Consider the following 17,091-nt stretch of genomic DNA (forward strand, 5'->3'; position numbering starts at 1 on the left):
GTGTGATTCCTCTGCACCATGTTCTCTGGTTGTAATGTTGTCACCATAAACTTTTACTTCACCTTTATAATTAATTATTAAAGATCATTTCCAAAGTAGCTTGTTGCATATTCTGTAAATGATCAACGCTTCAGGTAAGTAACTTTTCAGAGGTATTCAAATGGGAAAACCCCACCTGCACACTACTTCCTTGTTTTTCCTTCATATGGAAATCAGCCTTCTTAAAGTATGATCTCTTTTCTATGATCTGATGTTGCTGCAGAAAATCATGGGAAAAGCTGTGATACACTTCATCGTCCTGGGAGTCCTCTCAGGTGAGCTCTTAGCATTTAATACTCTACAGCAGCTAAAAGTGTTTGGTCATTTATTCAACAAAGTTTGACCTTTAATTATTGACAGTCAGTCAGTTTTCTCTCAGTTGGAAGCAGTTCCCCTGTCTTTGAATTCTAAATGTCTGTGGGAAGAAACATTTCTCACATAAGGGGTTTAAGCATTATTTTTTGAAGATCACTGGAACTTTATTCTGAGGTTTTGTTTTTGCTTGTAGCTAAACTTAGGTTTTAGAAATACCTCAAAAGCTCATTCTAAAAGAGTGAGTTTCTTCATAGAGAACAGATATAACTTTTCCTGCTGCAGTTTTGTGTTTTGATTGATTTCTAAAGTAAATCCCTCTCTCTGTCTCTCTCCAGGTGTAACTGACGGAGCTGGTGTGCTGCTGGTGTGCTTTTTTTTGTGGAAGGAACGTGTATAAACTTTCAATGTGGAGCCATGAATAATCAATATCTAATTTTAAGATGATATTCACTCCCATCTGCTTCAGTGTTTATTTTCTACTGTAACTTTATCAAATGTTTTTTTGTGTGTTTCACCCACAGAGCCAGTCTCCAAAGTAATGGTAACCTCCAGCAGCACAGAGCTGGTGGAGTTCAGCTCCGTCAGGCTGTCCTGCTCCTCCTCTGGATCCTCTCTCTCCTTCCTCTGGCTGAACAGCAGCTCTGAGGTTACAGGAAGTGACAGAGTTCAGATCACTGATGGAGGATCCACTTTAACTATAGCTAATGTGACCCGCTACGACCAGGGACCCTTCAGGTGTCGTGTATCTAATCCTGTCAGTGAGGGAACCAGTGCTCCAGTAACCCTCTCCATCTACTGTGAGTCACTTCTCCACTGAGCTGATGAACAATATGCTTATTTTTAATGGTATTTCCATAAATTGTAATCAACAATATATTACACATTTGTTACTTTGAGTTTGAAGATTTATTTGGTGTACATCTAACGTCTCGTACATTTCAGCAAATAACAAATATGTACTAAGAGACAATGAATTAAGGTATATAGGTATACTTTCTAGATTAGCCAAATTGAACTTCATCATATTGAACATTTATCCTAAAAAACTAACATTAAAAATTACAGTCTGAAAACACAGATTAGTTAAATCAATGCCAGTTTGACAAAACATTAACAAAAACTGAAATTAAAGTCCCCTCTCTTGGGCATGGCATTTCTAAAATCCTTAAAATAAACATGTTTGGTCCTTGAACCATTGTCCTAAGATAATAGGTAAAAACAATTTGTTGGCAATATGCAGCCATGAATATGAATCTTGATCATGAGGTTTATTCCCAGCCACTGCAGTGTTATATTCTCCTGCACCTTTAAACATTGTTTTTGTTTTTACCCACAGCACCAGTCTCCAAAGTAATGGTAACCTCCAGCAGCACAGAGCTGGTGGAGTTCAACAGCTCCGTCAGTCTGTCCTGCTCCTCCTCTGGATCCTCTCTCTCTTTCCTCTGGCTGAAGAGCAACTCTGAGGTTACAGGAAGTGACAGAGTTCAGATCACTGATGGAGGATCCACTTTAACTATAACTAATGTGACGCGCTACGACCAGGGACCCTTTAGCTGTCGTGTTTCAAATCCTGTCAGTGAGGGCACCAGCAAGGCAGTAATCCTCATCATCTACTGTGAGTTACTAAACATGCTCGATTTTTTTTACTTTCTTTGAATTGCTGTTTTGTTTTCCCTTACATTCAGTTGGCCCATACATTATTTATCTGACAATATTTCCTTTCCAAGACTCATATGTGGAAAGGTCAAACAGATGTTATTTTTTGGAAATCCCTTTTGTACAGATGTTTCTTCTGGATACGTATATATATATAATTCAGTTATTAATGCATACTAACTTTTTGATGTTTCTCCTCTATTTTCAGATGGCCCAGAAAATGTTAATTTGAAAATATCTCCGCCTCATAAACCCTATCTGGAAGGATCAAACATCAGCCTGAGTTGCTCAGCTGTCTCCATCCCTTCGGCCCACTATACATGGTTTCTGAATGGGGGCCTGCTGTCGAAAGGATCGCAGTTCAATCTGACAAACAGTCAGGAAAATCAAAGTGGAAGCTACAGCTGTCAGGCCTTTAACGACAAAACTCTGAGATATGAAACATCTCATCCTGCATCCATCTCTGTACTGGGTAAGTACAAAAATAAATAAAGGTTTTGTGCAAAGAAATACAGATGGGATGTATCTGAGATGATAGCATCGGATACGTAAGGGATAATGTGCATGTGTTTTTGTAAATAATTGATCGCCTCGCTGCACATTATCCCTCTTATTACAAGGCTACATACTAAATACAAAATCATGACCCACAATATTGATTGATCGTATTGCCAAGAACAAATAAAGGTTCTCTGTAACTGTTCAGTTTAGGAAGGTCTTACTAAACATTTGGGGGAAAAAAATAAACAGCAACTACATATGTTTGCAATTAAGATAGATCTGCAATCTTTGCTCATACAAGGACAACAATGGCTTGAAATAAAAAAGCATGAAGACGTACAAAATACTTGCTTTCAGGCTAGTAGCAGAGTGAAAGTTGTGGCTGACTGTTACAGTGGCTTAAAACATTTTCATTAGGAGAAATTCGCTGCATTTTCAAAAACGATGCAAATATATACACAAAGGTTTCCAAAAACATGCACATTAAGAAAGATCTTCACCAACTTAACAAAACATGTGCAGTAAGTTGACGAAACATGCGCAGCATTTACTAAATGCGCGGAATAAACAAAATGCTGCAAATACAAAATTATGTAAATAAAAAACGCTGCAAGACGCTCAAACACAACGGAAACCAGGGGACACTAAATAGTGATGCACACAGTTGGGACCGGAGTGCTTGTTGACGTTCGTGGATCATTAAGGCCCAATCCAAAACCACTCCCTGGACCCTACCCCTCCGTGACGGAGTGAACTCCGTCTGTAGCCACACTCACAGCTCAACGAGGCTCCCTCCTGTCAGATGGAGGGAGTAAATACAGCAGCAAGCTTTGGGACGGCCTCTCTTCTCTCCGGCAGAAACAGGAAATGCATGTAACTGTATGTAACAACGGTTTCAAATCAGCATCTCTTAGACAAAAAGTTTAAATGAATAACTCAAATAAAACTCCAAACATCTTTCATTGTGTTTCAAAGCTCTTTTAGTTTTAAACCTGATGTTTATAAGCTTCTTAGTTTTTGCAAACGTCTGTAAATATACACAACTTTATAATAAAATGCACACATTTACCTTTTTCTAGACTTAACACAGGTATTCTTTCACACACACATACGGGTATTGGGCCGAGGGCGACACCGTACTTCCGGTATCCGCCGTTTTACGCGAGGTGCAAGCAGCCGTACACCGTCTAGGACGGTGTTGCTAAGCTTCCTGTACTGAATATCATAGTCTATTGCTTTAATCAATATCTAGTCAACTCTAAAATACCACATATATGCAATGGCATGATAATATTATTGTGACAACAAGTGGGGTAGTCACCTGGTGTTTCCAGAAATTAGACGTAGATGCAGCCAAAATCGACGAAGGCCACTGTCGTTTTTCCATACATCTGCATCAGTCTGTAAGGGCAATCCGACAACCCACACAGCTCTAGTTTACGCTGGTAACGACCTAAAGCACACACCTCAAGTCCAGAGATGTAATCCGAAGACATGCAGCGATTTCTTCGGTCGTTAATTCAGAAAAAAAACCTAGTGCGCTCTGCCTGGCTACGTTAGCTACAGTAGCTGTTTATATTTGTACTTCCAGAATATTTGCACCTCCAGAAAAATGGCATATTTATATATATATATATATGGCGCGTGTTGCATTGTGGGTAGCTCGTGACGTCACTGTGTGTGAAAGAATGATCCTAAGTTAAAAACATATGAGGTTATCATGAGGTTGTTAACGTCGCAATTTATCAGTGGATGTTTGCTGGAACTTGTAAACAGCGTGTTTCCTGACGGACACACACAGCGTGACTCCGGTCAGGTAGAGACCGGTCTCAAGTCAGCACCGCTGCAGACTCGCTGTTTGAGGGCTTGATGGCCCACTCCCCCTCCACACTCGTTGCTTTGGAACAGCCCTCAATATGGCGGACCCTCCATGTGAACGCGCAAACGGAGGGGTAGGGTGTAGGGGCTGTTTGGGAATGGGCCATGACTGTCACTGTTGTTATAAAGCAACCTAAAATGTACGTTTTATTGATAGGCTAACAGAAACTTTAATGATTGTCTTAACAAGGTGAATTTGGTTCTGGTTAAATGGAAAATCTAAATCTATGATGTCAGCCAACACTGGTTAAATGTTGCACCAAGTAATAGGCAACAGATAAGATATAAAAAAAACTATTCACATTCTTGTAACAACATAAATATGTCCACCTATACAAACATCTAACCATTATTATTAATCATAGTATCATTACACATTGCTCCCCTCTACTTCTTATGCAAGCAAGCTGGTCAGTGTAAACCCCATGTGTTTCACCCACAGCACCAGTCTCCAATGTAACAATAACCTCCAGCAGCACAGAGCTGGTGGAGTTCAGCTCCGTCAGTCTGTCCTGCTCCTCCTCTGGATCCTCTCTCTCTGTCCTCTGGCTGAACAGCAGCTCTGAGGTTACAGGAAGTGACAGAGTGCAGATCACTGATGGGAGGATCCACTTTAACTATAGTTAATGTGACGCGCTACGATAAGGGACCCTTCAGGTGTCAGGTGTTTAATCCTGTCAGTGAGGGAACCAGTGCTCCACTAAACCTCACCATCTACTGTGAGTTACTCATATGTGCCTCGATCAATTCTGCACATTGCTTTGAAGTTGATGGTATATTGAGGCTTCACACTGAGCCAAGCTGCATGTAACATTTTATTTAAGCTCTCAGCATTACTTGACGTGACGATTTTAATTTGTATGTTTTATTCCCCCATACACACAAACTTGGTAATTTGGTTAAATCTCCGTCATGGGACCATTATGAGAAAGGGTCAAACATCAGCCTGATGTGCTCAGCTGACTCCAGACCTTCTGCTGTATTTAAGTGGTTTCTGAATGGATCCCAGCTGTCTGATACTGGATCAGAGCTCAGTCTGATGAACGTTCAGATCAGTCAGAGTGGGAACTACAGCTGTCAGGCCTTTAACAACAAAACGCTGAGGTATGAAACCTCTCAGGCTTCAGTTGTCTCTGTACTGGGTAAGTTTGAAAGAAAAACAAATAGAATTCCGACTTTAGTTTCAGAACTCAAATGTTTTTGTATTTTTGCTCAGATCTTAAAACATATTTCACATGTGGCCCTAGTCCTCTCTAGGATTTGTCTTAGGTTAAAAAGGACACACACGGAAAAAGCTTTGTTTAACAACGAAGTCCTTTCCTAGCTGCTTGGCAGACAGACCAAGCAAATAGCTGTTTAACATATTGTATTTTTTAGCAGCTTAAAGGCTAATATATATCCCATGCATAAAATAAATGACAACAATACAAAGATAGTAATGTTTGGAGAAACCAGCAACTGATGCAAAACTATATGCATGCATGTTTTCCTAGCGTCACACAATGTTTGTCTGTTAATAGAAACACATAAAACACTCGTATCCGTCCCCCACCCTAATACTATTGTTCTTGTTGTGCATGAGTGATTCCACTTGTGGAGTATGGCTATTTGTATATGTTATATATCCTCAAAAATATGTGCTGAGATCTCAATCCAAATATAAATAACAATGCAGTAAATAGTAGACTTACATTAGCAGATCGACATTAACACAACTCCGAATGTTGCTCAGTATGTTCTGGATGTGTTATCTAAATGTTTGTTAACAAGTTAAACAATTGAAACATTAAAGAGTGATAAAATGCCAATCTTAATTCAGGTCATGGTCTATTAAGACTTTTGGTCAAACTTTGAAACACTTACATTTGATCAAATAGAAATCAAATTACCTGAAAAAGGTTACGATCCATTAACTCTGCACTGTTTTTGATTCTGTTGTCAAAGATCCTAACATTAATGAAACTTCTTCTCTGTTGTTCAGTCGGTGAATTCACATTGAACTCGATGTTATGCTCCTCTCATAGCGATTATATTTCTGAGCTATAGTTATCTAAAACTGATAACCTATAGCAGTCAGACACTCCGCATGTTATATGCATTATTCGGGGAGAAGTAGTAACATGTTCGCATCTTATAAAGAGGAACTGGTCCTTTTATATTTATTCACTCAGGCATTAAATCAGCTTCTTTTGTTCCTGCTTTTATATCTTTCACCTGATCTGTTGCCCCACAGAGAAAGTATCTGGCGCTTCTGTCACATCTCCATCAAACCGGCCGATTGAGGGGAACTCTTTCAGATTAATCTGTGATGCTGCTGGCTCTGTCTTTACCAGAGAGTGGAGAAAGGGAGGCTTAGATCTGACTCTGACTGTGAACATGACCCTCACCACCAACAAAAGAGAGCTGTCTTTTAGCAGTCTGAGTAAAGACCACACAGGAGGTTATTCCTGTATTATCAGCAACCCCCTCAGCAGCGAGGAAGCAAAGTACTCCATGATTGTTAACTGTAGGTAACAAACTATAACTCTACTGTTCACAATGATACGTTATTGAGTCCACTTGAACAATAAATACTTCCAAATATCTGTTTTCCAGACGGACCAGAAACAGTTCAAATCACAGGTCCAAGTCAGATACATGTTGGAGGCACATTTAAATTAACCTGCTCGGCTGCATCTGTACCAACTGCCAATTACACCTGGATGCTGAAAGGGACAGTGAAACACAATTCTGCTGTGTTTTATAAAAACAACTCTGAATTATCTGATAGTGGCAACTACTTCTGTGAAGCGATTAATGATATAACCGGGAGAAAATCATCAGCGGTCCATGAACTGACCGTAACACATGAGCCAGGGCCAGGTAGGAGCACATTAAAGTCAGTACGAACATATGCAAGAAGGCTCTAAATATGATGGCCCCCTCTCCGTTCAATACATTCATTAAGGCAAGGCAAGGCAAGTTTATTTATAGCACCTTTCAACACAAGGCAATTCAAAGTGCTTTACAAAAAACAAAAGACATTAAGAAAATGGCATTTAAAATCGGTCATTAAAAAGAAAAGATAATAAAAGAAACATTTAAAAGAAAAAATACATGGATAAAAGTTACAGTGCAGTTTAAGATGTGAAAAGTTCAATTAAAAGCAGCGACAAAAAGAAAAGTCTTCAGCCTGGATTTAAAAGTAGTCAGAGTTGCAGCGGACCTGCAGGTTTCTGGGAGTTTGTTCCAGATATTTGGAGCATAATAACTGAACGCTTTTTATTAAACAAAATAAATAATATCATCCCTCAACTCTTTTAAATCTATAAATCAAATCAAACAATCAGACACACTCTCATTATTTTAATTGTTGTTATGGGTTTTCCTTTTCTAATTGTCGTTGCGGTAAAGTTTGGCGGCGCTTGTGCATGTGCTTTTCTAATATATTTAGGGTCTATTTTTGTTGTCTTTTCACTCTGCTGATGCGCTTTAACTGTGTTTATGTGCTTTTATACATTTTCTTTTAATGCCATCGATAGAACAGGAACTGTAGAAGAAAATTTGCCTGGACTCGAAGGCTTATGTACATTTTAAATGCATTTTAAACAACATAAACAACTCTTAACAGAATCATGTTATAGGTTTTTATAACTGGCTATTAAATATCCTATTGGGAGAAATGTGATATGTTTTTTTATCCACAGGCATTTTGAGATAATGAGACAGTTCCTGTTTACAGAATGATGTTAAAATCATGTTCTTTTCTCCTGTTTTATTCAAGTCCAATCAGGCTGTTCGGGTGGTTGCATCGCTGGAATAGTAATCGGAGTTTTCGTCGTCCTCGGTGTTGTAGCTGCTATTGTGTGGTACTTCCTTTGTTACAAAAAGTAAGTGGAAAAGATCTTAAGTATATAACATAAACCTATTTTCATAGTAATACTCAATTACAAGAATGGGAAAGGTGATGGCAAAGCAGGCCCGGTTCTACGGGGGTGCATAAGGGTGCATTGCACCCTCAGTTGAGTCGTTATGCACCCTCATTTGAATTAAAGGTGAAAAATATTATATAATAACGATAATGATATCAGTAATAATAAGAATAAGAATAATAAGAATAAGAATAATTTAGTTGAAATAAAATAAATTGTAATTGTGGTTAAATAACATTGTCTGCTGCATTTATATGGTCAATTTAAACGGTAAGTAACGTTATTATGTCAGGTGCGCGTGACCTGTGCCGCTGCACGTTCGTCATCTGCAAGGTGCTGACACAGCAGTCAGTGATGAACATCAGAACATGGTTAAAACAACCAGCCCTTATCGCCAGCAGCAACACTGCATCTACTGCAGGTAATAACAGTTCAGATCATGGGGACATTACGTTACCCGCGGCCACTGTCGTGGACAATAACGTCCTCCCGCCTGACTCGCCGGCTTTGCCCGCCTCGCCCACGGAGGCGGAGCAGCCGCAGCCGTCTTCGTTGCCCCAAATACCGCCACCCCTCGGCGGCCCGCAAGTGCCAGAGGACCCCTGCAAAACAGAGCCTGCCCAGGTATATTTAAAAAAGTACCCAACTCGCCTGTACAGTGGGGTGAGGCGCTCATTTTGCAGCTCATGGTTTCAAAACAGATTGGCTGGAATATTCATGTAAAAAAGATGCCATCTTCTGCTATGCATGTAGACATTTCGGTCTTGAAAGGGGAGTGATTTGTTAGGACCCCCCAAGAGGAGGTTAGGACCCCCCTAGAGGGTGTCAGGTCCACTCCCCACTTACAAAAATAGCACTTTACCCCTGCACCCTCTCTAATCTCAGATGCACCCTGAGTCATTTTGTTCTGGAACCGGGCCTGTGGCAAAGTATCTCCAAGTTTAGACCCAAAAGCTTGACTCAAAAACCAGGTAGGAAGAAGATTCAGGACATTGGAAGATATCAGACAGAAAATGTGGAGCTAGAATGATGTACACATTGTGTGTAACAACCTCTTTTACTCAACCTACAAAAGGCTGATGTTCATCAAAGGGCCTGCTCTTATTATATATTCTCCAGATGTTCCTAAGCCCTTTAGTTATGACTCGTTTGTGTTATGTGTCATTGGAGCTGTCGGTGGAGGGTACTACGTTTATAACACAAATTAAGTTGTTAAACTGCAGTCTGTGTAATGAAAAGTTGATCTGTTTGCATGTCTATATTTTATCATTGCTTTTTAGAAAACAACAACAAAGCAGTAACACAATCAGAAACAACAACAAAGCTGAACCACAATCTGATATTAAAGGTTAGTATCCATGTGATCAAATTGTACTATGTATTAAAAATAAGATGTAATGACACTTTTCTTTCCTCCTAGAAGTAGAAGAGGCTGTGTATGAGAACACTTCAGCGATATACGAGAATGTATAGACTCAGCCGTCTTCTTTGTGCTAAAGGTACGTTTTATGATATGATATATGTATGTTCAAAGGTTTCTGTAGAAATATGTAACTTAGTTAATCTGAAGGAATAGAACCACATTATCAGAGCACTCATTCTAACATACAGTTGATCAAAGCTCTTTGACACTTCCCTCTTTTCACTTCTCGTCCAACAGGCCGTTCAGAGGAAGAAGAACTTCACAACATAAAGACAAAGCGACTCTGAAATGTTATCACATTACTACTTTAAATGCTTTTTCTAATGTGTCAGCAAACACTACATTTATAGTGCAGTAATACCATTTCACCTCTTAAATGTAAACTAAACAACGCAGTGAAACTAGTTTGCTAGTTAACCCTTATGTTGTGTTCGGGTCTCCCGTGACCTGTTTCAAGTTAAAATTATATAATAACTACGCTTTAGTTGTTTGTATCGGAACAAGGCTTCATGATATCCTCCACAACAGCTACTGTATATAAACACTACAAAACAGATTTTGACAATTTTTGCCAGGTCTGAAAAAAAAAAAAGTGTATAATTTGGTGTTCGGGTCTGGGGAGACCCAGCAGCATTTTTTTTGGGTGACTCAAGGTCAAATTTGGCCCAATCAATATTCATCTTTAACTTTAGACACCCCTCCCCCTTCATCCACTGTAACAATAATTGTTCGCAACATGCACCTGGTCTCCCCTCCCTCTGCCCCCCTTCCCCCAGGGGAACTCGACCTTTCTCAAACAATATGTACACTAACACTTGAACCTGAACACACACTGTCATGCACGTGTGCAATATGTGGTGTGATGTGTTTTGGGCCATAACATTACATTACAACAGGATTGTACGGTTATGAATGCATTATAAGTTAGTTATGATGAAGTTAAAACAATATTGGATGATGGTCATTTTTTGTGTGTGTTTTGGAATGAGATCAATCATGGGTCAAAATTGACCCGCGAACAGTAACAGCTTTTGAACACAACACAAGGGTTAAGTGTGTTTATGTTTAGTTTAATATCTGGTGTTAAGTCAAGACTAACAAAAACGTTGTTGCAGAAAATGACGTTTTAACTTTTTTACCTCATCATGATAAGCATTTTTGTTGATGAAGTTGAGTGGAGAGGCTAACTGCTAAAATAGCTAACGCCATTGTAAAAACAGACAACAACATTTCTGGAAACTACGACAAGTGTCCTGAGAATCTGAGGTCGGACCCAAACCTGGGTTCATTTCATCGTTCATCACTTCAGCACTCCTTACAGCATTATGTGTATTTACACTTTCTCTGTTTAACTAATTTCTATCTCTTTTATGAATTTTCTTATTGATCCATATAATTTATTTCAGTTTTTGTAAAGCACTTTGAATCGCCTTTGTGTCTGAAATGTGCTATATAAATAAACTAACCTTATCTTAAAGCATTATGGTAAGTTGATGTTGAGAACTATGCAACCTTACTACTAATGCAAAATAACAACAGTGACATCGAGTGCTGGATCAGTCGACTACAACAGAGAAACATTTCCATTTTCCATTGTAAATATGTCAGACAGGCTGGTATGAAACCTAATTAAATTGTTTTAAAAAGGATGTAAGGACCAGTATGAATGAATAATTAATTAAATGTGTGAATGTTTGAACTAAGGTGTGACATCATGAATAGACAAATGTTTAGTTTCTTGTGTTAGATTCAGCTGTAATGATGTTTTATGTTCTTGTTTGTATGTGTTTTTAATGTTTATTTGTACTAAGAATGTTGTATTGAAAAGGAATTGAGAGGGAATTTGAGTCCATGAATTCAGTTAAAGAACAGTGGTAATAGAACGTATGTCAGAATAACATTTCAACCTAATTTTGTTGCAATTTATCATTTCAATCTTAAACTGGTAGCTGATAGCCATTTTCTTATTTGTGACATTTAGTTTAGATATTTGACCATAACAAAATCAACCACACAGTAGGGCCAGAAGATAAATCAGAAGATCTTCAAATGTTAAGTTCATAGTAACAGTTTTTTAAATATCTTAGTCCCAATCAAAGTCAGACATTGCCATAGACAACGTCCAAAGATACCTAAACTCAGCTACATTGGAAACATTTTGAAATTATACATTTTTGTGATGTATGTATTTGTAATCGATTTAGAAATACAACATGATACATTTTCAAATGTCTCAAGGTGTCTACTTTATGTGCAACAATTGAAGTTTTAGGATATTTTTTGATGAGCTTTTGTTTTGTATTGTTATCATTGTAGCGTGTTTGTACCTGTCGGCCACCACATGAATAGTGGTTAAACCATGGTTGTGTATACTTGATTTTAAAAGGCCTTTGGACATTCCCTAATTCACCTGAAATATGCTATCCTACATTTTAAAAAGAATGGCCTGGAGTACAATGCTTTCTGAATGTGGAATTTTTAACACATGTCTTAATTTATAATTAAATTCCTAAATGTTTAGTCGTATCAAACTGTGATGTTACCAGCCCCAACAGCAGTGATGAGGTCATTACTCAAAAAAGTAATGTATTACATATTACTCATTACTTTAAAAAAAAGTTAAATTACATTACTTCGTTACATTACTCTTTACATTACTTTTGCGTTACTCAGCAAAAGCCTATAGCCAAAACTTAAAACTTAGGCCTACATGTGCACACATATCACAATTACTATTGCAATAAGGAAGACATAACACAAGTTACGTACTAACAGTGAAATGTTATAGATGTTGCTGCTTGATCGGCAGTGGCGGTTCTAGACCAATTTGACTGGGGGGCCACTGGGGGGCCAGTTATTTTCTGAGGGGGGCACAATAAATGCAGGACGAAAAAGAGAACTAGACAGAATGAAGTAATTGCGCATAAGAAAACAATGCAATACAGTTATTGGTATTTGTTTCAGTACACTTATTTATTTCAGATAGATCTTATAGTTATTACTGTTAGCTGCAGCTTAAGTTATAGTACAATGTTTGCACTCACACCATATTTATATAAAAATAAAGGCAATGAACGGTTACATCTCTACTTTACATAAGGGTGTCTGCACAATCTCACATTACAGCATCAAAATCCTGCGTTTTTTGGCAAACCGAGTACCAGAAAATATACATTTAAAAAAACAAAAATGTCATTGTTAGGGGGGCCGCAAGGGGGTCAGAGGTCAGTGTTAGACCCCCCCCCCCCCCTAGAACCGCCCCTGTTGATCGGAGTCGGCACTCACTGAACATCATCACTGTGGGTTCGGGGGTCTTTAGCTACTAGCTTCGTGTTAGCATGTTGCTTTGCAGGTGCTTGGAGAGGTTTGATGTTGTTGTGTTTGCAGCAGTGGATAATAGCTTCTGGCCTGGAGACAGTTTGCACCTTACCGTCACATTCCTGTCTTTTCTTGTGACACATTTTAAATAATGGGCATACCTCCACCCAGGGGCGTAGCACAAAAGTCTGGGCCCTATACATAAGCTATCTCTGGGCCCCCTTCCTCTCTTGATCCATGTCTCTAATACACCTTTTAAAATGTATTAACAAAGTACTACTGAGCCAACAACTGTACACATGCATCTGAAGCGGTTATTAGGGAAGTCACTAATTAACTATTAAGTATAATAAAATTAATAATAATCTGTGCACATTTCAACCCTCTTTCCTCAACATAGTTTACAATTAATTGACTATGGTTAAGTGAGGTTTGCTTGGAGTATCATGCTTAAGAGAACATTCTTCATGTTGATTTAAGTATGTATCATTCCCACGGTATTAGACAAAACGAAAAAAAACACCATCTTAGTTTTCTAACCACTACATTGAGATGGTGCTTACTATACTGTATAATAACAGTCAACTGAACAAGACTTCACAAGTCATGTTTATTTGCATAAACAATAACACACACAAAATCAGAAAGCTTATATGCCAAAAAGCTAAATAGTTAAAACTTTAGAAAGCTGGAAATTATTTACATATTGTGCTTTGGATAATATGATTGATCTTGCAGTTTTTGAAAAAAGATGAAGAATGTCTAACTTCGAACTCTAATGGATCTTATGGAACTGATGATATTGGAGTTCATTCCCCAGTACTTGACACTGGCAGGCGGTACCGCAGCATTCGGACTAAAACCTAAGACTCAGGGACAGTTTCATCCCACAGGCCATAAGACTGTTAAACACCTGAACTTGAAACAACATCATAACATTAATCTGGCTGCTACATAGAAATTATGTATCTAATATATCATTCCAATCACTTGCACTATTTCACTATTTTACAATGTTTCCTTGTGTATTTACTATTTACTTGCACTATTTTGTTCTGTTTATCTGTTTTATTGTGTTGCACTGTTGGAGAAGCCTGTGACCTAAGATTGTCATCGTCATAACTACACTGTAGCTATGCACGTATGACTAATAAAAGCTTTGAACCTTGAACCTTGAGGAAGTTCGCCAGGCGCAAATTCTCATTGAATTACATTGGGAAAGAGAGGTCCGTAAATCTTATAATGTTTTTTTTTTAGGTAAATCGACTTTCCAGTACGAACACTTGAATAGCCCTTATTTATATCATTAAACCCTAAACGTTTTTAAATCCGCTAAAAGCCGAAAGCAAAGGGTTATTTTCCCTCCTGCATTCATGTGAGAGCGGCTGAGACGCAGCGGCTGGGAGGCGGGGCTTAACCACAACTAGTGCGGGGAGGACTAAACCATGTTCCTCCTTTTGTGAGGGGTGAGAGGGGCTCTAAGGCTGCGGCCCCACGAGGACGAATTCGGTCGTTTGCGTTACTGTTTAGTGTCATATAGACCGTTCGGCCACACGAGGACGACCGAATATGGCACTAAACGACTGAGGAAACGACAACGGGTCCCAAGGTGGATAGAAATGCATACGCCACTCTCTGGGGGGTCAAACAGCTCCGTGTGTGCGCCCTATACGGACATTTTCAGATCACTGATAGTGATTGCGCAATAGCCCCGCCTCTCCCCACCTCTTCTGCTCACCTCCGCTTACCCCGCGCCAGTGCTGAAGTGTTTCGCCACCAACAACAACAACAATGGCGGATCGCAGAGTTGCTATCGTGCTCCGGACGCTATTGACCATGCTACAGTTGTTTGTGCAACATCTACAGCAATAATGATGAGGCAATAGCCCCGCCTCTCCCCACCTCTGCTGCTCACCCCCACGTCAAAGTAAACTGCATCCTGAATTCAGATTATTTATCTTTCTCTCGCGAGTGAAGTCTAATCTGACAGGACAGAGACACGCAGCTCTGCCCACCTGCAGCTCCTCCCGCTGCAGCAAAACACACACTTCAAGTCAGATCATCACCCTTAGCTATTTTAATTACCTCTCAAACTCCCTAAACTAGTTATAAATATGTTTATTTTTTACTGTCGGCCGGGTCACTCATTACTGGATCAGCTGCTGCATGAGACAGACACTGACGCTGTCCGAAGAGAAGGAGGAAAAAGAGAGGCTCCGTGTATTTTATCATTATATTATATAGAGTCGTTATTCATTTGTTTTAAAGCTCAATAAATAACAAAGAAGACCTTTGACCGGCACTTTTATAATTTTGTCCGGAAGATTTCAACTTTAATACACGCTGACTGGCGAAAAACTCTGCCCGGTTCCCTCGGCCCCCACCGCGGAGAATAAACAGAAGGGCAACCATGACAACCATGCTTCTTCGCTGCTTTTGTGGAGGAAGTTACAGCGCCACGTACAGGCTCCTGCATATGTACTGCAGCTTCTCCAGCGGTTGGAGCTAAACGGAGCGGTCTCGTGTGGGACACTATCCGGATAATTATTGCATGTGGACGGAAGCCGTTTGCGATTGCGTTTGCGTTAATCCTATGCGTTTAGCCGTTTTCGTCCTCGTGGGGCCGCAGCCTAAAAGGACAGCCTTCACCATTTGTTTTTGGATACAGAAGTTAGTCGTTACCAGGGGCGGATCTAGACAAATATTCATGGGGTGGCAAGAGGGTGGCAAGAGGGTGGCAGAAGATTTTGAGGCGTGACATCCCCTGGCATAAGTATGCTGATTTAATCGCAGTCATATGTTAACTTGGAAAGTCACAATATTGATATTTTAACTCAATAACATAGGTGACATTATTGTGGCACATCAGTAAAGCCTTAAATAGAAATATATAAGGTGGCAGACAGAATTTAATGAATTTTAACTGAACAATAACTGAATGAGTTTGTTTCACTCTTAGACCAGCAGGGGTACCAAATCTATGCAGACTGCTGCAATAAGTACTTTAATTAACTGTCTCATCGATGTTTGTCTGTATGAATATGATACTATTAACAATCATATTATTCCTATCAGCTGTCAATCACTGTTATGATTCACATATTCATTTATTATTGAATAAACTATATTTTTTGGAGGAGTTAATGTTCCTCAAGATGCTTGCTCACCCTCCTTCAAATTTGAAAGGCAAGTAATTATAATCATGTATCAAAATTCAAAAGATTCAAAGGAACAGTTCAGCGCCCCACGACTTTACTGCAAACAGTTACAACCTTGACTTTACATCAGAAAGAACAAACATTAAAGAAGTGACTAACTGCATCAGTTAGGGTTAAAAAAACGTGTATTCAGCTAAAATATATACACCGCTGCAGCTATTATCCAGTGGAAAGTCCTTACCTACTGGCCTAGTTCAATCAAAGTGGTTACTTGTTTTTGGCTGGGCAGTGTAGTTTTACGTCTTATTTGACTTTCTCAGGACTTGAAACAGTTTTTTCACAATGAAAAAATATATATACACACATAAGGTCATCATCTTAACAGTTGTTTATGCTCATCGTGTCATCCGTGAGCAGAGCATCAAGTTGGCATGCCTATAACAGCTGAATGCGGCGATTACCATTTTGTTCAGAAAAACGCCTCACAAACTTATTAAGATCAACAGCTTTAGTGCGTTTTGATTCAATGCTGAGTACAGCCAAACCGACAGTCTCTTCTCTGTCATTGTAGACCGCAAATACCTCATTCCTTCCATCTACTTGTGTCCGAATGCTTCTCGTTTTGCGCCGTCCCTCCGTTCAAAGGAAATCGCCGCCAATCATATTTCCAAGCTCGCGCCAGGGAGGGGATACAAGACTCGCATGCATTCACTTGCACTCGGACATTAGAGATTTTCTCTCATAAATGTCCGATGAGTCACAACTTTTCTTTCAAAACAAAGATGGGGTGGCAAGGCAAGGCAAGGCAAGGCAAGTTTATTTATAGAGCACTTTTCAACGCAAGGCAATTCAAAGTGCTTTACAAAAAAAATAAAAATGAAAGACATTAAGC

At 39.3% G+C, this 17,091-nt stretch overlaps 1 protein-coding gene across 3 annotated transcripts; it reads left to right on the forward strand.

Annotated features, from left to right (window-relative positions):
* Positions 1-212: 212 nt before the first annotated feature.
* On the forward strand, positions 213-12,190 carry LOC117460700 (cell adhesion molecule CEACAM5-like). 3 transcript variants are annotated; one of them, XM_071205964.1, is made up of 11 exons: positions 213-314; positions 690-718; positions 876-1,151; positions 1,691-1,969; positions 2,219-2,482; positions 6,623-6,895; positions 6,985-7,251; positions 8,153-8,258; positions 9,581-9,648; positions 9,721-9,799; positions 9,961-12,189. In XM_071205964.1, the coding sequence occupies exons 3-10, from the start codon at positions 893-895 to the stop codon at positions 9,771-9,773; spliced, it is 1,569 nt and encodes a 522-aa protein (XP_071062065.1). In that variant the 5' UTR covers positions 213-314; positions 690-718; positions 876-892; the 3' UTR covers positions 9,774-9,799; positions 9,961-12,189. The 3 variants fall into 3 exon arrangements, with proteins under 3 accessions (XP_071062065.1, XP_071062067.1, XP_071062066.1); XM_071205965.1 differs by lacking the exon at positions 213-314 and adding an exon at positions 468-592 and having other exon boundaries at positions 690-1,151; XM_071205966.1 differs by lacking the exons at positions 6,623-6,895; positions 6,985-7,251 and having other exon boundaries at positions 9,961-12,190.
* The last annotated feature ends 4,901 nt before the right edge of the window (positions 12,191-17,091 follow it).

Source organism: Pseudochaenichthys georgianus, chromosome 16 (genome assembly GCF_902827115.2).
Source record: "Pseudochaenichthys georgianus chromosome 16, fPseGeo1.2, whole genome shotgun sequence".
Lineage (NCBI taxonomy): Eukaryota > Metazoa > Chordata > Actinopteri > Perciformes > Channichthyidae > Pseudochaenichthys > Pseudochaenichthys georgianus.

Excerpts from the sequence above, each read along its gene's own strand:
- LOC117460700 (XM_071205964.1), top strand. The coding sequence starts at position 893 with ATGGTAACCTCCAGCAGCACAGAGCTGGTGGAGTTCAGCTCCGTCAGG. Across the intron at positions 1,152-1,690 it reads AGTAACCCTCTCCATCTACT|CACCAGTCTCCAAAGTAATG; the intron begins GTGAGTCACTTC and ends TTTTACCCACAG. Across the intron at positions 8,259-9,580 it reads TACTTCCTTTGTTACAAAAA|AAAACAACAACAAAGCAGTA; the intron begins GTAAGTGGAAAA and ends ATTGCTTTTTAG.